Source organism: Dermacentor silvarum, chromosome 9 (genome assembly GCF_013339745.2).
Source record: "Dermacentor silvarum isolate Dsil-2018 chromosome 9, BIME_Dsil_1.4, whole genome shotgun sequence".
Taxonomy (NCBI): Eukaryota; Metazoa; Arthropoda; class Arachnida; order Ixodida; family Ixodidae; genus Dermacentor; species Dermacentor silvarum.
This window is the reverse complement of record NC_051162.1, coordinates 131,672,279-131,693,059: the sequence shown is the minus strand read 5'-3', so window position 1 is coordinate 131,693,059 and position 20,781 is coordinate 131,672,279. Positions and strand designations below refer to the sequence as shown.

The following is a 20,781-nucleotide window of genomic DNA, read 5'->3' as shown; positions in this document are numbered from 1 at the left end:
TCGCGCATGCTTAACCTGTGTAAATGTGGACTTAGTACATAAGAGCAATAAAAAGTTGAAAGTGAGCGCTGTGCGGGTGTGCGCGTGGTTGCGATTGTGCCTATTTGCGCTCTTTTAATTATCAAAGATGTGTTAAGTACAACTAGCCCAACAAGTTATTTTGGAATTTATCACGCTATGTCAGGCCGATAAAGCGCATGTCGCTCATGAAGTGTAAGTAGCGGGAGAGTAGCGTTAAAGAAAGGAAATCCGGGCAAGATAGATTCGACGTTGTGGGACAAGCTCCTCAAATGGCCCAAACTTTTCTTGTGCATACGAAGGCAGAAAGGATCCAAATGCAATTATCAAACGTAATGCGGGGCTGTCGGCTACAGCGTCCGGCATCGACCCAGGCTCCAATGTAGCTTTGGAAATGCTATTAATAGTTGTTTAATAATTATGTCGAATACGTGGATAACAAAACTTAAATAAACCAATTTGGTCCGCAGCGTCTACATTTTCCCTATTGCAAATTTGATATCAAAAACGTTTTGCTTGATGACTTGTGCTATAATATTCTGCTTGTACTCATAACTCTGAAGTTCCCAAAGTAACAGCCAAATTTGTTATTACTTGCTGAATGCGGTAAAATAGCACGCACTACGTCGTATTTTCGCCACAGTACCACTAGTACCACGTAGCTCAGAAACATCGTTCCCTTTATTAACAACAGCATTGCACCGTACACTTGCCGTGAAATCTTCACTGTGCATCAAACAAAGCAAATATACAAAGATACACACACTCTGAAAGAAAAGAAAAACAAACAAACCAGGCAGCGAACCGAAATTCGGGTTGTCCGCCCCCGAAAGCAACCGCGAGTTTGGCGAGAAGGCGACGTCAGCGCCACACTTGGGCAGAACATGGCGTCTCACACGCACGGGATCGGAACCGTGCACGAGTGTTGCACAACTACGTATACTTTCTCCTCCCGTAACGTTCACGTCTGTCCGTCTCCAGCACTATTTGCACGTCCATCGAAGACACGAAGCGATCTTCTGCAAAGGTTCGTACGAAAGGCAAACCGTTCACAGTCGTCTCAACTGCCCGCGGCTGCTCGCTAGCGTTTCCAATTAACCGCGGCGGCGGCAACAAACGCATCGCCGCTCGAACCACTTCTGTACCAAGAGTGCACGAAAAACGCTCGGCGAGCGAGGGCATCGCAAAGTCACACACAGCTGCACCCCCGAAACGAGCGAGATGCAGCGAGCCAGCCGGTGGGCAGTGCGGACAGCGTCTCTCTGGCGGCAGAGCCTTCGCGGCGTGTCGGGCTCGGCGGCGCTGCGCAGCGACCAACTGTTCGTGCACCGCGACGACGAGCACAACAACGCCAAGGTCAAGTTCGAGTTTACGCCCGAGAACGCCAAGCGCGCCGAGGCGATCACCAGCATCTACCCGGAGGGCCACAAGAACGCCGCGGTCATCCCGCTGCTCGACCTGGCGCAGCGGCAGCACGGCTGGCTGCCGCTGACCGCCATGCACTACGTGGCCGACTACCTGGGCATGCCGCGTATGCGCGTCTACGAGGTGGCCACCTTCTACACCATGTTCATGCGGCAGCCCGTGGGCCGCTACCACGTCCAGGTGTGCACCACGACTCCGTGCATGCTGCGCGGCGCCGAGGACATTCAGGCGTGCGTGGAACGCAAGCTGGGCATCCGGCCGGGCGAGACCACGTCCGACGGCCTGTTCACGCTCAGCGTGGTCGAGTGCCTGGGCGCCTGCGTCAACGCGCCCATGCTCCAGGTCAACGACGACTACTACGAGGACCTGCAGGCCAAGGACGTCGAGGAGCTGCTGGACGCGTTCCGGCGCGGCGAAAGGCCCAAGCCCGGCCCGCGCAGCGGACGCTTCTCGTGCGAGCCGGCCAACGGCCTGACGTCGCTCACCGAGCCGCCCAAGGGGCCCGGTTTCAAGGTGCGACCCTGACCTGTAGTCGCAGAAGAACCAGGAGTGTTTTTTTTTTTTATATTAAAGAAAAATCTGTTAAGCGCGCGACCCCCCTCCCGTAAGCTTGACCCGGCCGTTCGTGTGGTCACTGCCTGTCCGAGCTGCCGCTTCGCCGTCGCCGTCTGTACGAGCGCTGGTTGCGGAAGTTGCATCGGGGCCTCTTGAACTCCGGTCGGCCAGCACGCTCGCTGGCGGGGCTGCGAATGGAGAAAGGGCAAACGCTGCACTCGCCTCTTTTATTTTGGCGGCAAGTGACCCCTCCCCGCTGGGCATGTGTGTATACAATCTGTGCCCTCTTGGTAGCGCCCACTTGCAAAGTTCTCGCTAGTTCTCTCTGAAAGACATTGGGAAACACCGGGTGTGTGTACTTGCCAGCACCTCAATACACATGTAGGTTTTTTCAAGTTGCGAAATAAAGCCCCAAGTGACCGTTCGGTGCAGCATTGTGCACTACCGACCCTTGCTCACAAGGTGCTTCTTGGTATTGACTTCACCTAGATCAATGCATGCTGTTTACGCTCTAGGAACAGTGTGCATTTTCTGTTTTTGGCCTTGCTAGGAAAAAACAGTAATAGGGTACATAAGCACAATATGCTGGACAAACAGAAAAGGATAAGTGCTGCTATCAACTATTTAATAACAGTGCTATCGCATGCATCCCATCACATCACCATGTCACCACACAAAACTATGACATAAACAATATGCACATCAGTGTGCCATTCATGAATCCATACTGGAAGTGTGAAACCTTGTAGAGGCATTTTCATAAAAAACGCCTCCAAAGACAACTGAGCTGCACTGGTATTCTTGCCCAGAATCTGTTTCCTGAAATTGCACCTAGCATCGAAATACAGTAACATTCACGACCAAATGTGCATACTTCACAAGGTGGTTGTTCACACATCATTCAGTCTGGCTGATATAAACGATTAAGATATTTCCAATGCTAATACGTCCTGCTTAGAATGCAAGGTGAACTGGCCCAACAGTCAATTCTAAAGTTATCATTCATCTGCACCGAAGCACTGTTGTGTTGATATTTTTCACTGGTCGATTAGGAGCAGCATTTCTTGCTCCACGGCGGCAAATCTGGATTTCACTGGTCAATCTGCAGCGGGTTTGAGCTTTTCACCGGTCGTGTCAAATCAACTCGTTCCACTCTGGATTGCTCTGACTTCTCTGCTGCCGAGGCGCAGATTCAGGCGGAAATAGGATGAGAGGCATATGTGACTTCCGCTCACTGTGTGATGACAACTTTAATTGCCAGGGAAATGTACAGAGCAGAAGTCTGTGTGATGTGTGCGCACAGATTTCCAGTATGACCCATCGCGAAGCATTCTTGCTCTCTGCTGGCAGATTAGGATTGGTGAAATCCGAGCACTCGTTCCATAATTTTGGCAGCTGCTCCAGATTGACCAGTGAAAAAGACCATTAGATAGTGCCACCAACACTGAATCTGGGAGATGCACTGTGGAGAGCTACTGGAATGGTCCGCATGCAATGGGTAAAACGATTGGCAGGCTTTGCAATGGTGGCATAAAGGCTAGTTAGGGCAGTGTGGGGAGCGTGTAAGCACTACCGCAGTACTAGAAAACACTTTCTACTGACACCACATGCTTCTACAAGTCACTTCGGTAACCACGGGATACAGGGCATTATCCTTCTTGTTGCATTATCTATTACACTTTATCGGTACCTGTGTACATGCATAATTAATGTGAATCGTTACACTTAGAATGCAACATTTTGTTGAAAATGATAAATTTGCAAAGCCAGAAAGACGCTTGAAGCCTAGAAAGACAAAGTTTAGGCAAATACACAATACTACCCATGCTCCCGAAAACACTAGCACCAGGTTTCACTCTAGTGATTGTGTGTACTCACTCCCGTAGTAACTGTGAGAAACTCTTATGATGCCAGCATTGCTGCACAAAACAAACGCTGGTGCATTTCAATGCTCAAGAGTGCATGTACTGGGCCCATGCTTTCAACGGGCCAATTTCGGGTATACTTGTGCACAACGCATCAGCAAGCATCCAGTCGAGAACTATACAACTTGAAAATAATGGTTGATGGGCTGTGTTCGACTTCTTTTGTCACATCAACATCCTCCAATAGTAATATGCACTAAATAGATCAAGCATACATCCCCTAGTCATTGGATAAGCATATGATCCTAGGTTTATGCTTGTACGCTGTTTCCAACAACAAACAGGCAACACGTGTTCATGTTTTGAGCTTATTCACACTAGGTATGTTCACTCCTGCTTCACCACAAAGGGACACTAAATAGGCATATTAAATTAAGCAGAATCAGCAAATTATGCTTCTACTAAGCAGCCACTCTTGCCATGGCAGCAGCCTTGATAAAGCACAACACACGCTAGAAGAAAGACAGGTAGCATCGCCACCTTCCACAGCAGCGCACCATTATGTCATGAATTTTGATATAGTCTGCTCGGGTGTAGGTAATTGTTTGTTGGAACAGAAGGACTACATTGCATTCTAAGAGAAACCAAAGACTCAAACTAGCAATTTTTGAGGGCTGTTCCCCAAGTACGAGAGAATACTTTGAAATCTGGGACATCACACTGGCATAACAGTGCTTATACACCGCTCCATCCTTAGCAGGAAATACTGCACAAGCGATGTGGCAAGTTGTGCGGTCATAAAAGTCTCACTCTGCATGTTTCACAGTGCAGTTATGTTTTACTTGCAACACTGCTTAATAAATTACGATAACAATTCATGTATGTAAGGGTTGATGTATCCTTACAGCCATGAATTACTTGTGCACATCCAATCTTACATCTAATCGCACATTACTTGTGCATCTTTGAGCAGCTTGTATATGATGCACAATGTTTTGGTCGTGAGTGCAAGAGGCCTGCTGTGGCCTCTGGTCGCAGAAATGGGTCACTCGGATTGTTTCGTGGTAAATAGATTCAGACCTACGACATCTTTCATGTAATAATTATGTCTTATTTCGTGACATAAAAGTATGGCACCTTTAGGTCATGTCAATTGCATGATGCTTACCTATACTTTTATTTTGAATTTGGTGCACAGTTTTTTTGGTTGTGAATGCGAGCAATGGGAGAAGTCTCTCTAGTTCTTGCTGTGTTGCCTGATATGTGTGAAATGTAGTTTAGGTTCTTATGCGAAAGTTAAAAAAAAAAAAGTGTGCGTGTGTGTGTGTGTGGAAAGAGAGAAGAGGGGGTTTGGCCTTCATTTTGTCCACTTCTGCCAATCGATTACGATTATAAAAAAAGAAGTAATCTTGAATTTAGCGTCCTCTGAAGTAAAATTTACTGTTAGCAGTAAAAAATTGTGGCATGATAACTTGAAGCTCAACTGAGTAATATTTTGCACTCCTGGCTCAAAGATATCCACACTTGTCATCTGTATTGAAGATGCACTGTTTTTTGCGCAGCACAGAAAAGGTTGTTGAATCGAGGCTGCCTGGATGCAGGAATGGCTTATTGTGCAATAAGTAAGTGTAATGCTAGAACTAAATGTAAAAAGAATGTTATGGTAGATTCTCATGAATGCAAGAGCATATGACAGCAAATGGCAGAATGATATATACACTCAGTGTTGCATAAACAGGAGTGCCAATTGTACTACATGACTCTACCAACTACGCTGCTGGCAAAATTGTGAAAATTTTGCATTTCACAGTCGGTTCAGTTAACCTCCGACTGCCAGGTTTTTTCCCCATGCTCCTTGGCCCCTGCTGGGATTTTCGGGGCGTTGGTTCAGCAACTGTTTCATGTGACACAGAAGCTAATTCTTTGTCACAATTTTCTCTCAATTCAGAATTCATAAACAGTTCATATGGTTCTTCGTCTGTTAAAGTGCTGACAGACCAGCCATGGCTGCCCTGCTGAGACAAAACACTGAGACGTGTGCTTCAGCTGCTGTCATAAGTTTAACATACCAAGTTTAGATGTTCAGATGACACAATGTTCATTTTTTTACAAGTTGCTTTGGGAGAGGCAGAGAGTGTGCTGAAAACACAAGTATACTGGGGAGTGGTAGTTTAAGGTTTGGCACAGATTTTGTGCACATTGCTTACTTGTTTCATTCACAATAAAGAGGAAGTTTGTGTCACCCGTGGTGACATCAGTAAAAAAAAATTTGATTTTTCTGCAATGGAATGAATGGTGGAGCAATCTGTCACCACTACAGGTGAAAGGTGCATGCCACTGTAGCGGTGACAGACGGTGACAGACTTATAATTATATATACAGGGTGTTTCAGCGAACACTTTCAAAAATTCGTAAAGGTTGCCTGTGACAGATAGCACAATTCTAGTTCATGAGCTGGTCTACTCGAAGAGGCGGACATTACTTGCACAAGAAATTGAAATGCGTAATCGAATAATTAACAGAAATTTACTAATTAAGTTTTTAATTAATTACCTGATGGCCCATATTGCAATTTACAAATTGTAGCCGTAGAGTTCGCAAGGCGGATCCACTTGGAACGAATTCTCGGGATGACACCAGTTTTGAGGTAAAAATCCCCGAACTTTGCGGAGAAATGCGTTGGTGTTCCAGTTAGGTTCTTAACAAAACGTCGCTTTATGCATTGACGCACAATATTAACTGGAACGCCAATGCACTTCTCCGCAAAGTTCGGGAATTAATATCTCGAAACTGGTGGCATCCTTAGAATTAATTCCAAGTGGATCCGCCTTGCGAGCTCCACGGCTACAATTTGTAAATTGCAATACGGGCCATCAGGTAATTAGTTAAAAACTTAATTGGTGAATTTTTGTTAATTAGTCAATTATGCATTTCAATTTTTTGTGCAAGTAATGTCCGCCTCTTCGAGTAGACCAGCTCATTAACTAGAATTGGGCTATCTGCCACAGGCAACCTCAAATAAATTTTGAAGGTGTTCGCTGAAACACCCTGTATAATATATTGTAGCTCTGCGCAAGGCAGTCTTTGTTTCTTAGTCATCCGTGTCTAGCACTCTCGAGTGACAGCCACCATCAGTTCAGATGGCTAAAAAAAATGCTTGCCAAACTTCGGTGATGGACGTCTCCAGCAAAAACTGCAAATAGACAAGAGGCCAAGCAAAAGACATCGACTGGGAACACTGCTGGAAAGCTCAAAGCACATCATTTTTTGTTTTGTTTCTCAATGCCGGCATGACCCCCACAGCTGCTTAACTCTTTTTGCAAAGGAAACAGAGGCAAGCATCATCACCATCCTCACCTGCTGGACTCGTCTGCCTGTTGGCTGGACTGTGGTCCCTCTTCTGGTTCGTCTCCTGCAGGCCTGCAACAGAAAGAAGATGGGCGTGATGTGCAAATCTCACCAGGTTTGGCCGTTGCAAACAGGCAAGCACGGTGTCTTGCCATGTAGTGATTATTGTATCTCGAATGTATTACAGCGATCTAAACTTCAAAAACAGCTGAAAATTGAAACAAAAGCACGTGCACACTCCTCCCCGAAGGAGTAACTTTGGCCACAAGCGCAATGGCATTTCCACATCAGGCCCATTGTCTGTAGCGCACAAATAGATGGCAGCAACAACAACTCTGGAATATTTGTGACATGCAGCTTATGCAGAACTGTCGATAGAAATGTAGCTCACTGCAAGAAATGAAAGGAGACAAAAGAAGCGAGGCAGAGGTCACGGAACAAAAATGGCAGTAGGTCTTCCGCTCCAATGTGGGAGAGGCTATGGAGTCTTCTGTTGCAAGGAGAGCAGCTCACATCCTGTCGTAATGGCCTCCTAACATATAAGTTGCTCTTATACTGGCTGATACTGAACCGTTTTAGATGTGTAAGCATTTCTATGCCTACCCAACTAGGAAACCTGTCCGTCCGTCATGTAAGACAATCGCTTTCAAGATGGGGCCCACAGCAGCAAGCGAAGTGCAGTTGATCATGGTTCATAATGGTTTGTCGCAGATGGATACGGCACTAAAGAGCGATAACGGCTTATAATGATCAGAATGTCATCCGCCCACCTGGCGCCGCCACCTGCAGTAGTTTGCTTGTGTCATCAATTCACCTTGTGCCACCATCCACAGCAGTTCGTGCTGCTGCAGCACTGTCGTTTAAACTTGTCGGATCAAGTTTCATAACACTGATAATGGCACTGGGCCGTATGGAGATGAGCAAGTGGCACAATGCTTACGCATACTTATACAACTCCCAGAGGATTTTCTTTTTGAATTAAAAAATGAACTCTTGCATCACAACACTCCACGGACTGCTGCGCTTTGCAGCTTCTTGTATCGTCAACATTTTTGATGGTGATTCTGGTGAATGCACGGCGTCACGGTATATCTGCTCGTCTGAGCTGCGCTGCGACGGGAATTTTGGAGAATTTCGTGCATGGGGAGGCTTTGTAGCATGTCTTCCGTCGCCAAGGAAACAAAGCGCTGTGCCGAATGCGTGCATTGCGCACGAGAAGTCGCAGATGCTGTTTCGCTGCGCTGCCCCTTTCATGTATGTGCCGCTCAAGCCACGCGATGTCAAGCTGCAACGGCAGACTGTTGCAATATATACAACAGCAGACTGTTGCTTAAGTGCGCGCAGCAACTCAGAACTGTGGCACCTTAACAATGGAGTAATTAACTAATGCAACTAATATAAGAATGAATAAGCTGCTGGTGTTAGCACCATGATTGAGCTTGGCCGAATAATTTTACGGTCCCCTTGGAGGTCGAATTAATGAGATTCCACTGCTACAGCAGAATTCCGTTAATGCATCTCTGGTCAATTCGATTTTTCAGTTAATTCGATCCTGATCGAAGGTCCTGGCCAGCACCCATACATTTCTATGGGACCAATCTTCCGTTATTTTGATCCTGAAATTAGCCTTCGCCAGATTATTTGAAGTTGACTGGTCATCATGCACAAGCCTGACCCCAATGGCATCTGTCTTGGCAGAAGTTAGGGTACAGTGAATGCATTGAACACGTGTTATCTCTCGTCGGAAACAGCTATTATCAGCCTGCCATGGGAGATCTTAAAGTGAAAACAGTAGCTTCCAGAATGTTATTACAATAGTTAACCAATTCTAACACGCCTTTCTCTAGAAAAAAAATTTGGCCGAACATTTCTTGGGTGGCGCAATTCCATATGAAACCAAAACCGTGCTTGCGACAGCCTACCGTCAGAGCCAGTCTAGCCAGTGTCATTGCCATCACAACATGGTGACCACGGATGGCGACAGAACGAGTTTCGCACATACTAGCAGGACGATGTGCCGCTTTCAGTTTGATTATGCAAGCACATTCAAACAAAAAGTTATTTTACATGCTAAGCTAGCAGGAACAAGTCATGGTACAAGTTCATGGCGTTCTGGAAAATTGCATGCGCCACAGGACCATCTAGCGAAGCGATTAGTTCAGGCATGGTGCACCATCCTGTTTGTGATTTTTGTAGAGTCGTTTGATAAGTGCAGAATATCAATCGCGCTATGCACCGTATGGAGAATGACATGTTGTAGTTCTTCATAGACAGCGATAAAATGCTGTCTGAGATTGATGACAATGGACATTGAGCAAATAAATTTCCATTCTGTGAAGGTAAACTTCGCTGGTTTCGTTTTTTTCTTCTTGGCAGAATCAGAGGCATGCTAAATTTTTTTTAAAGATCGGATGCGTGTTATTTCTACTTTATTTAGGAGCTTTGATGACATCTTTATGTTCATTCTTCAACTTGGAACCCATAAAAGGGGGACTCGCATTCGGTTCAGGGACGTGTTAGAATCAGGGCAAGTACTGCCAAATGAATCAGCGGTGTGTTTTGGTGTTTTCTTCTGCCTCTTGTTTAATTCGGCTGGCCGGATACTAATTCGACCAATATTGTTGGTCCTGCCAGGTTCGGATTAATGGTAGTTGACTTATAACGAAGCCGAAAATACAAAATTCAAGACGAGATCAGTGAATATTTGTTTGTTTTCAACTTAAAATATGTATTCCAGTACATAGTAGCAAAACTGTCAAATATTCAGCAAGAGACAGCGGATGCGGCCAGCAGCGTGGCACTGCAGGCATGTTGCTGCCAAGCCAACATGCTGATCTTGTGTTATCACACCACTCACATGGTTGCACATTGATGACTATGCACAGCCTGCATTTGCCATTTAGTGTAGTTCATGTGTCATGTCTTGGGCTGGTATGTTTCCAATGGGTCGTCAAAATTGACAGGATACCCTTTGCTGGCCTGTCAGGGGCATCACACTTGTGTTTCTTTCACACAGACCTAATTACGATTCTTTTTATCAATGTCAGCATGGAAAATGAGACATCCACCCAATCGTAGCAATTGCTACAAAGGAAACCCATACAGGTTCCTCGAAAGAAAAGCCTTGCAGTTAAAGAAAAATTTGTCCTGGTCCGGGACTCCAACCCGGGACCACCACCTTTCTGGGGCAGCTGCTCTACCATCTGAGCTAACCAGGTGGCTAGGAGATGGCAGGGCGAAGTCGAATTTATCAACAACTCGAAGCAAAGGCAAGTGTTTGACGTAATAGTTCAGCGGAAACCCACTAGGTGGAGAGAAGTAATTAATTTTGAATTAATTAATCAATTACTTCTCTCCACCTAGCGGGTTTTTGCTGAACTATTATGTCAATATCAGCATGCTTACTTATAACGAAGATCAGACATAGTGAAGATATTTTCGTGTTGGATGTAGTTCGTTGTAACGAGGTCTGACTCTACAATTTATGACCATGATCAGTAGAATGATAAATACAATGATGAATTCGGATCAGTACAAATTATGACTACGTGCTAAATGTCTTTGCATGCTCACTTAAAATGGGCAAGTTCACTTAGACAGGATGGGTACACTGTCCTTGATGTATACACTGAAAACAGTTGTGCCTTACGGTAGAGTGGGACTGGATCGCACCCAGCCGTCTTCACTATCCGATGTATTGACCCGCTGCCTCAGCCGGCGAAGGCTCAGCAGATGCTGAATGGTCTCTTCATCCTCGCTGGACAAGTCGCATGATGATGACGATGATGACGACGACGACGATGATGATGACGACGATGACAAAGTCCTTGCTCTGTTGCACTGGCTTGAATCTGATGATGACCAACCCTCAGCATCTCGTTCAACCTGCAAACACCATTATTCACTCCACGAAATAGCATGATCCACTGCAAGGGTTCCAAAACTTTCTGGCCTTAGGTGACCTCCACTGGTTTTCAGAAGTGAGGAACGTTTTCTGTTCATGCCTCCTATGTACACATGCCGGGAGAAAAACAATGCACATCTGAACAAACGCCAACCATCAATCAACATGTTCCTACTGGCACATACGGAGATAAAACGTTAACAGCAGAAACATTAGTGCACAGGTCAGGGAAGTCATCGGTGGCAATGTAGTCACAAAAAAAGGGAGTGAGAACAAGGATTTTATTCACTGACTCAGCTGCCAGCAAAGCCCGAGTTTGTGAACACCTGTTTCGTCCTGTTTTAGCCCTATGGTAGCACTACAAAACCGGCGCTCTCTAAGTGGTCCTCGGTTTCGGTGTCACTGGGAAGGCACTGAAAAAAACACGAGGTTACGATAACACTTAAGGAGCCCCTCACCAGGCTGCATTTAAAATTTTTGTTATACACTGGAAGCTTTGAAAAATGGTTCATTATTGGTGGTTTTGTGCGTTATGCATGAGATGATTTACCAGTAACATTCCATTATCAGTGACACTGAAAGCAATGCATATGGCATAGAGGTGAATATGCATGTGACCTTGATTTTCCAGCAGGAAGCGGGACCTTCTTGAAAGGAAGGGCGCACAGGCTTTTGTTGGAAACTTGAGCTGTTTTCGCACCGTGAAGCCGTTCGATACTTTGCAGACGCAATCGTCAGCGCATGATCTACACAACTGCTCTTGTCTGTTTGCAATTCCGAAACCTGGTGAGAGGCCCTTTAACAGCTGGCCTTTGAATGTCTCATCAAAAGCTCAGTGCTGGCACTGCCTGCAGCTGAACACCCTTTGATATAACCCACCAGGGTGTCAAAGAAGGCCATCATGCGGGGGTCCTCCTCCACCGACTTGTGGCTGTAGTCGTGGCTGGAAAGCTGGCCGCTCTCCAGCACGAGATTCACGTACTCCTGGTAAGTGTAGCGGCGCCGACGCATCTCGGACTGGCTGCAATTCGAGCCGCCTGGAAGCGGCAGGCTGCTCCACAGCTGCAGAATGGTGGAAAAACAGCTGAGAGGTCAGGTTCCCCCACGTGAACTGAGCTTTACGCAACTATGTAAAGCACAAATTTAGAGTCTTACGGGACACTCTTTAGAAAAGTTATGACGAAGCCCCGCTTCCTTACTGCCGCATTCCACGGAGACATGTAATAAAGAGTACAGATGCACACTATGCAGAGCAAGATGATGACATTATTGAGAGGATTATAGACACATGTGCAATGATGATGTAATAAAGAGGCGCTATGTGCTTACATCTGTCCTTAGCTACAGAAAAAAATTGCTCGTTCTTGTATGGTAACATGCACTTGCACATCTCCAGCATATCATTAAACCTTGTATCTTTATTGAATAAGGGTCATTCCAAAGCAGATGCAGAAAAGGCATTGGAAGTAAGTAAAACCTCCATATAATGAACACAAATATAACGGCTGATCGCACATGACAAAGTGAAACAATAATTTGACTGGTTGGGCTTTATTTCAATGAGTAGTATCCTACCGCTACAACAAAACCAAAAATGCAAAATCAGAGGCACAAGCAGTCATAACAAAAAGAATAGTTCTGTTCGCTCACAGTTCCAAGTACGTATTCTCATACCAAAGATATCAAACTCTCAGCAAGAGCAACATAGAATGGCACGTCTTAGATGCACATGCTTGTTTTGATCGACAGCTTGGCTAACCGGCAGCTGGCAAGCCAATGCACCCATATCGCATGATCACACTGGTAGCATATCAACGACAGTGTAATGCATGTTTGCAATTTAGCGCTGCTTCTGTGCCACATATCGGCATGGCAAGCCACCGATGGGACATCAAAATCGATAAGAGACTCTTTGCTGGCATATCGTAGGCTTAGCACTTGTGTTTATTTTGCATAGACTTAACCACAAATTTATTCTTCCCGTTATCAGCAGGTATGCTTATCACCACCATCAGCCTGTTTTAGCTCCACTGCAGGATGAAGGCCTCTCACAACGAGCTCCGTGCAGTGATCACTGTACACGAGCTGAATATTAAATATAACGGAGGCATTTTGGTGCCGCGGATGACTTCATCGTAATGAATTTCGACTCTACCAAGCACATAATAAACTACCAAGCACACATTTATGATTAGGGTCGGAAGAACAAGCAGATACCCATTCACCAACATTTTTGTAACCTATGAGCACTCACACACCTAAGCGCTCACTCCGATTTCTACTCATACTCACTATAGCACTCACTCAAGTTCATAGTCGTTTCCATTCACACTTACCGGTACTCACATCAACTCCCATTCACTAGCACTTGCTCACATACATACGTCCACTCAGGCTCGCCGGCACTCTTTATTTTATTTTATTCACTTGGGGTGCCATGTGGCATAACTGCAGAATGAAATTAAATATAAGTATATAGGCCAGTTTCATGCAGATACTGGAAAAGTGACTAGTAATAGAATTTGTTGTTCAAGATCTGTCGTTCATAGCCTTCAGGTTGGTCAGTTCTCAACTTCACACCTTTAACACGCTTAAAGCACACTTTCGCGAACTGTCTTTGTCCCACTCACCCCCGTTTGTGCTCACACCCTTTGTCACTCACTAATGCTCTTGCTTGTGCCTGTGAAATGAGTGTGGAGCAAGTGTGAGTAAGTGAACACGTGAGTGAGCGTGTCGACCAATGTGTAAGACTCCCAGACAGAAGAGAGTTCAAAACCCCACTCACCTTTATCATCTTCTCAACACCCGATGATGCCACAACCATGGACGCCTTGTTGAAGCGCACCTGGTTCACTATGGACCGATGTCCCTGCATCACCAGGTGAGCCTGCCTCACCCAGACACTCTTGCCATCTGCGTTCGTCCTGTCCCCAACATTGTCGGGCAGCTTCCAGGCATAGAGCTGGAAGTTATCTGAGCCCGACATGACATACTCGTCCCGCTGACCTGCAAAGCAGCAGCTCTTCATGGTGCAGGAGTTGCAGTAGTCCACGTGGTCCAACTGGACCATAGGCTGCCTGCTCTCGAGCCAAAAGACAGCTGGCGGTCGGCGCCGCCGGAGAACTAGCACTCGGGTGCCTCGATCGTCAAAGCGCACACTCATGGCGCTCTGCATAGTGCCATCATGGTCATAGGAGAGTAAGTGGCGGCGTGGACGTCGCACATCCCAGAGAGCAGCACCCTCGCGCGAATTGGCCGTGGCCAAGAGCCGCGGCTCGGCGGGGTTGTAGGTGACGGCATGGAAGGGCGACTTGGAGGTGGCCAGGAGCAGGGGATCGGAGGACCTTGGCTCCCGCACATCGTACACAAGAATGCAGCCGTCGTCGCTAGCACTGGCAAACACATAGTCATTACCAGGCTGCACCGACAAGCCGTAGACTGCTTCATCATGCAAGAACACATCTCTGGTGGCACCCCTGCAATACAGAGTGTGGGTGTCAGACTAGCGTCACTAAATTCGCGACACAATTTCTTCATTTGCAATCAGTGTAATGGTATCTATACCTTCCTGCAAAGCTTTAGTTTTTTTCCTTTCCCCTTCTCCTCCTAAGGCTTTTCTGTCCCCGATACCCTTCCCTGTGCAGAGTAGCATGTAGGTGCCTACATATACACCGGCAGAATTCCCTGAATTCAATAAAGAGCTTTTTGTCTTTTTCCAAAGAAAAGAGGGAGGTGTCATCACTTTCTGCTTCATCATCATGAATTTTCAGATTCTTCAACTTTGTCACACGTTGATGTGACATTCCTCCTATCGCTGCATTTAATTACTTCATGTTCTCTGTCTAACATGAGTGTAATACCGGCTAGGCCCTGTAAGACAGGGCATTATACATGAGCTTGTCTTCACGAACCTTGTTTCCACTAATTCGTTCAGGCACAGTTTATGTCCGTGAAGCATTGATTACTGGAACTGATTATCAGGTGATAAGCAATCCTTACCCTGTGATCAGGTTGCTTTAACATGATTAATAATATTAAATTTTGTATTATTTTACTTCTCTTTTTATCCATGCAACTGAAATTATGTACATGTTACTATATGTGTATTATCGCGATGATATTATTTTTGTACATCTGTTTGACTTCTGCTAAACATTACAAAATCTGCACTATGTACACACAGACAAATAGAGAGATAAACTTTAACTGCACAGTACCACCACCAACACAGGGTAACTGGTGGATGCATTTCACCTGAAGTTTACTCAACTGCTCCAGTAATAATGCAGCACTAGCATTACAAGTAGCAGCAACAGCACACAAAATATAACAACACTACTTTTGAAAGCTCATTACCAATGACTCTGCCCATCAAGAAAAGGATGCTGAACACCCTTCAGCAGTTGCTACCGTTTCTGTTGTCAAGAATCAGTGATGATGAGGATCGTTGTTACTATCAATGGTGTCCCAAAACAACGGAAGTTACAGGCAGAGAAATGTAACAAATGAGACCATATTGGACAGAGTCTCACGGTATATACATTGGAGACAGGGAATGCCTGCCTCAACCAAATGTTCAGGTGCTCCCAGATCAATTGGAGGAGTCACGTGACTTCGGTCGGGCTCCCAGTTCGAAAGCGAGAGCACCTCCGGGCACTCCGAGTTGGAGCACGGTGCTCTGAATGAAGCACCAAATGTGTTTGGAGTGCTCTGTTTCGACTAGGTCGAAACATCATGTCGAATGTAAACATCATCACGGGAACGCTCAAAAGTAGCTCGTCGAATGTTCAACCAGTAATAAAAGCAGCCACAAAGTTCATGACAAGTGCATCTTTGCAAACAGTATATTACGTCATTAAATGCTTCAAACATATACTCACGTTGCGACATCATGTATCACGACTTGTTCATCATTACCTGCCAAAAGACAAAGGTGTCAGTAAGGACACTACAACAAAGGACACAGTTACTGGTTACATAAAAAAAAAATAATATTACTACTACTTCTAATAATAATAAACACTGCAATTTGCATAACGAAACATGAAAAAGGAAGATTTATTTGCTGTAGTTCAACATGCCATTTGGGCAAAACCACTTAGTGCAGTTTAAGTTATCCTCTATCACTCAGTCCTAAATAAATGCATCATGAAGAAGACTTCGGAAAAGTATTTACAATGGTTTCTATGCAGTGCATACATAACTTACGGCTGCCAACTGTTCCAAGTTTAGCGAAACAGTCCTAACTTTTGAGTAAATATCCCAAGTGAGTTGAACAAATCAGGATAGCAATATGTTCCAGCTTTTGCTTTTTTTTATTGCGATAGCAATTATATGGACACTCAAAAGCAGATTTCTGCTGTCGCCGTCGCCGTGAGGTTCCGTATGACGTCATTTGGAGAAGAAATCGTCGCCGCGCGCCGAACGCTGTATGTGCGAGTGAAAGGGCGCGAGGGGCGCGTCTTTCACGGGGAGTGAACGCACGGCGGAGAACAAACGCGCGTTCTGCGCCGTGCTCGCTTAAGGGCTGCAGAAGTAGGCGTCTCTGTTCTCCTTCACAATCACCGTGTATGTAGAGCAAACGCGCCTTCTTCCGACGAGCGAGAGGCCGTGGGGGAGGGGGAGGGAAGGGAGGCGACGTTTAGCTGCGGCACGCCGTGCCTATTTATATCAGAGGCTCCGGCAACAGTCACCAACGCCGCACGCATTTTGAGCGAACGCGGGCAAAACGCCGATGGCGTCGACAACAGTTCTGCGTGTTGCCGATGCTGCTGCATGTCCAAGTTTATACAGCTGATAAAGCTAATATCATTACTCCGTATAGCTCTCTACAAGTTTGCTATCGCAATTGATGCTTCGCCTTTCAGGTGAAACTGCGACAACTTTTTTCTACTGAATAACAATCAATAAACCATATTTCTTTTTTATGATGCCTGACAGCTGTAGCACAGTCTTCTGTTGCACTGTTATAATCATAAAGCGATTTCATTTTTGTTATGGTTCTAGTTCTGTTGTAAGCTCTAACCATTCACGGTGCCTTTATCTGTAACGGTAGCTGTGTTAGCAGGTAACTACTGCACCTTTATAGTTATAAATCGCAAGAGGATAGGACTAAAAAAGCCTGTGCAACTCAGTTGCATGTACTGGGAGACTGGCGGCTCGTGGCACTGACAGGGTTAATAGTCCCCAGCCATCCTCCTGACCCCCTCCCCCATCCCGACTTCTCTCACTTGAGAGTTGGCAACCGTAACATCGCTGTCCTGAGGGGGACTTGTCACCAGTTCAACAGAACTAATTCTGCATTCATTTCCTTTAATTAGTTGATTCACAGGTGTTGAATGTGGGCTAATCAATTGGGCTAGGCAAGAAAAAAATTGATTTGGTTGAAGTTTCATTTAGCTCACAGTGATTACATGCAAACTAGAGGACAGTTTGCTATACCTAGGTCGCGTGTGTTCAGGATGCATACAAGAATTTTTTTCTTGCTAGTTTATCCTGTCTGTTTATTTGTTTTTGTTTTTCCACATAGAGCCGACCACACGGTTTAGACCAAGGGAATTGAGAGGAAGCTGAATATCTCCACAGCCTCACAACGCAGTCTGGTATTCGCATTTTCGCCCTCTACTAGTATGACATTACAATGTAGTTTTACTGGCTACCGTTACCAGAGTGCTAAAAAATTCAGCTACTTCTGAGATCTCGCGGTCTGTGACCTTTTGTGGTCGACTGTACTGTTGTTTCCCTTTCATCATGGCCTTTATTTAGCGTGATATCTTCTAATAAAGTCAGTTGTTAGAAGCACTCGTGAATTCGTGCCCTCGCCAGCGCAGTTATCCAGTTCTATTGCTGCACTGAACGGCCCCAGATGTTAGTTCACCTACTTTTATGTCTTGCATATGTATCACCATCACATTCTCTTAATACAGGCTTTCAAGCTTCACATGTGATACAACGCTTGACTGAACATCACTTAAACAAAGATTTCAGTTCAATTAACAACTCTAAAACCTCTGCGCTGATGGCCGCGCCCACACACCTACATTTATGTATATTTGGAAAACACTGCATATCAGAACAGGTCAAAAGCAGGAGAAGTGAACATATTACCAGGTGAACAATCCATTCAGTAATTTCACTTGAGCAATTCATTCAAGTTAAGTCTTGCTGTGCTGTCATCTGCTAAACAATTTTTATGGCTTTAAGCACAACTAGATGTTGCCTTAAATGAAATGTCTTGATTCCCGGCTTGTCAAGGGAACCACTAAGGTTCATCACTTCAGTGCTGATATTTCACAGTTGGTGTGCAATGTCCAGCCATTGTTTACATTGTACTTTGGTAAGAAATTTTGAACACTACAGCTTCTATGAATTGCCTATGAGTTGAAAGTGAAGTGGGCCAGGAAAAGCTTGCAACATTTGTGCGTGTTTGGCTTCAGCTTTAAAACAGAACCAATTTATGGTCTTCAATGCAAATTAGGTGCTCTCGTTGCAACTATGTGGGTCAACATACCGGCCGAAAACACAGTCTTGTGGTACGAGTCAAAGCAGAGACAGAAGATGTTGCTGTTATGGTGTCCTTTCATGGCGTGTGGCCGACCTGGCCCTGAGATGGCTTCCTGCACATTCCACAAAAGCACCCGCTGGTCGTCTCCCCCTGAAATGAGTTGGCGAAAACACTTGCATCAGCTGTCTGCAAATCTCCCGTGGTCGTCGATCTAACTGTTCGGGTTATCTTGAATGTGTTTCATATGCGGGCATTTCCGTTTCCGTGATTGGCGGCGACTACCGACGTCAATACGCCTGCTTGTCAGCATGACCGTCCTCACATATTCGCATTGTCACGCGCGGTGGCTCTCGCTTAACGCTCACGAACAATATATTTTTTTTTGTTTATTTATTCAGCATTGGTTCAGACACAGTGAAGGTCTTGGATGGTGAGGCTAAAAGCAGAACATTGTCTGCATGAGTAAGGCCGTGTCAGCCGAACACTGCTCAATGGTGAGGTAGCAAGCATAAAATATAGCATACATACATATCAATAGCATGGTTTACACATACATAGCATACAGTATAAACGTGTACATTAAATACCTGTATCATTATACAACTTTCAAAGTAGGAACAGTTTAGATCCTACAGAGTAATATGTGTAAGAAAAAAGTTGAAAGATATATACAAGCACAATATGAAACTGATTTAACAAAAAATAACTGTACATAAAGCACACAAGAAACTAATTAGCATTGATCTGACATGACACCGTGCGAGAGAATCGAATCCAAACGGAATCGAATTTCACGACCGCATTTGGGTACCTTCTGCCGCGACAGCAAGTGAGCCAATCGCAATCGAGGAATTCGATCGCGATCGAGGAATTCGACTGGTCTCGATCACCATCGAAAGTGCCCCGTGTGACTGGTTTGTTAGCACATAAACAACTCCTGATGGCACCACCCATGGGCACAAGTAAATCTTTGTAGCAGCGTTCCAAAACTCTAGCCGCAAACCAGTGTGACAGACACCGCGTCAGAATGCATGTCCGTTCCTCTACGCGAGTCCAGCAACTTTCCTGCAACCTGTTGCTGTCGACGCTGAATGTGCACTTAATCGATTATCTACGCAACGTGAATATAAGGAATATTACGTTGAGATTGAACAAGGAAAGCGAGCGCGCGTCTCCCGTTGCAAAAAAGAATGAAAAGAAAATCAAGGTTACTGATCGACGCACAGACGGACCCGATACGACTGCCGCACCGATTTGCTGATGGACGTCGGTTAGGCGCACGGGTGGATACAGAAATAACAAGATAGACAAGGTCACTAATACGTATGACATCGGATGCAAACAATCTACTGAGAAGGTCTCGAAGACCTGCTACAGACGGCGCACGGTCCATCCCCAGAACGCTAAACCGCAAGGATGACAGCACCTTACCTGAGACAAGCCAGTCACCGTCATTCGAAAATTCGATGGCGTTAACGCATCCATAGTGCGCGTACAGGTCTTTCCGGAACAAATCGGGACCGAAGACAAGTCTGTCGCGGATCAGGGCGCTTCTGAAGCGAAGATCAGCGTCGTACTGCCTCCGGGAAGCGTAGTCGAGGATGCTACCTTTGGCTCGGCTTCGCAGGACCATTTCGTTAGTCGATGCTGCTCGCACTCATCTCATAAGTACTCGAAGTAACTGGCACTTGTGGGAGACGATTTACACGAAAAGTGCGAGCGATGTTGATGTGTATCGTCCCATAAACTGTAAATATCAACCGCGCGTCTGCCTTCTTCCATCACGGCTGGCGCTTGATGTTCCAACTCCCGTCTTGACTTTGGCTGGCTTCTTTTAGTTTCAGTTTCGGTTGTTCTTCGGAGCTTGTGATTGGAGAAGCTGTCAAGCAAAAGGCGCTTCTGTTTCGACCTACAATAATATTTCAACTGCGGTTTACTTACTAAGTTGAAACTCCGCGTGCGGATGGTACAACCAAGTTTCACCTGTCTCCGGATATTTTAAATATTCCAGACCGAATATATTGGTCGTCATCCACAAGCACTTTTCTGTTTTCTTTTTTTATTCTTTGTCTTTCGTTTTTTTGTCTTTTTTTCTTTTTCTTTTTTTTTGCGGCTGCAGCCGACTCGAGTGCGTTGCGTTTTCAAAATATTTAATCACAGGC

At 45.5% G+C, this 20,781-nt stretch overlaps 2 protein-coding genes across 2 annotated transcripts; one reads left to right on the top strand and one right to left on the bottom strand.

Moving 5' to 3' along the window:
• The first annotated feature begins 918 nt into the window (after positions 1 to 918).
• On the top strand, positions 919 to 2,754 carry LOC119464339 (NADH dehydrogenase [ubiquinone] flavoprotein 2, mitochondrial). Its single transcript, XM_037725261.2, has one exon. The coding sequence runs from the start codon at positions 1,240 to 1,242 to the stop codon at positions 1,966 to 1,968; it is 729 nt and encodes a 242-aa protein (XP_037581189.1). The 5' UTR covers positions 919 to 1,239; the 3' UTR covers positions 1,969 to 2,754.
• Positions 2,051 to 20,432, bottom strand: LOC119464334 (DDB1- and CUL4-associated factor 5). Its single transcript, XM_037725257.2, has 8 exons — positions 20,051 to 20,432; positions 18,626 to 18,769; positions 15,996 to 16,032; positions 13,901 to 14,591; positions 11,995 to 12,177; positions 10,861 to 11,096; positions 7,221 to 7,283; positions 2,051 to 2,186 (listed from the first exon to the last, which is right to left on the bottom strand). The coding sequence occupies exons 1-8, from the start codon at positions 20,250 to 20,252 to the stop codon at positions 2,075 to 2,077; spliced, it is 1,668 nt and encodes a 555-aa protein (XP_037581185.1). The 5' UTR covers positions 20,253 to 20,432; the 3' UTR covers positions 2,051 to 2,074.
• Positions 20,433 to 20,781: the final 349 nt, after the last annotated feature.

Excerpts from the sequence above, each read along its gene's own strand:
- LOC119464339 (XM_037725261.2), top strand. The coding sequence starts at position 1,240 with ATGCAGCGAGCCAGCCGGTGGGCAGTGCGGACAGCGTCTCTCTGGCGG.
- LOC119464334 (XM_037725257.2), bottom strand. The coding sequence starts at position 20,252 with ATGGTCCTGCGAAGCCGAGCCAAAGGTAGCATCCTCGACTACGCTTCC. Across the intron at positions 18,770-20,050 it reads CGGTGACTGGCTTGTCTCAG|GGGGAGACGACCAGCGGGTG; the intron begins GTAAGGTGCTGT and ends AACTCATTTCAG. Across the intron at positions 2,187-7,220 it reads CAGGCAGACGAGTCCAGCAG|CCCCGCCAGCGAGCGTGCTG; the intron begins GTGAGGATGGTG and ends CTCCATTCGCAG.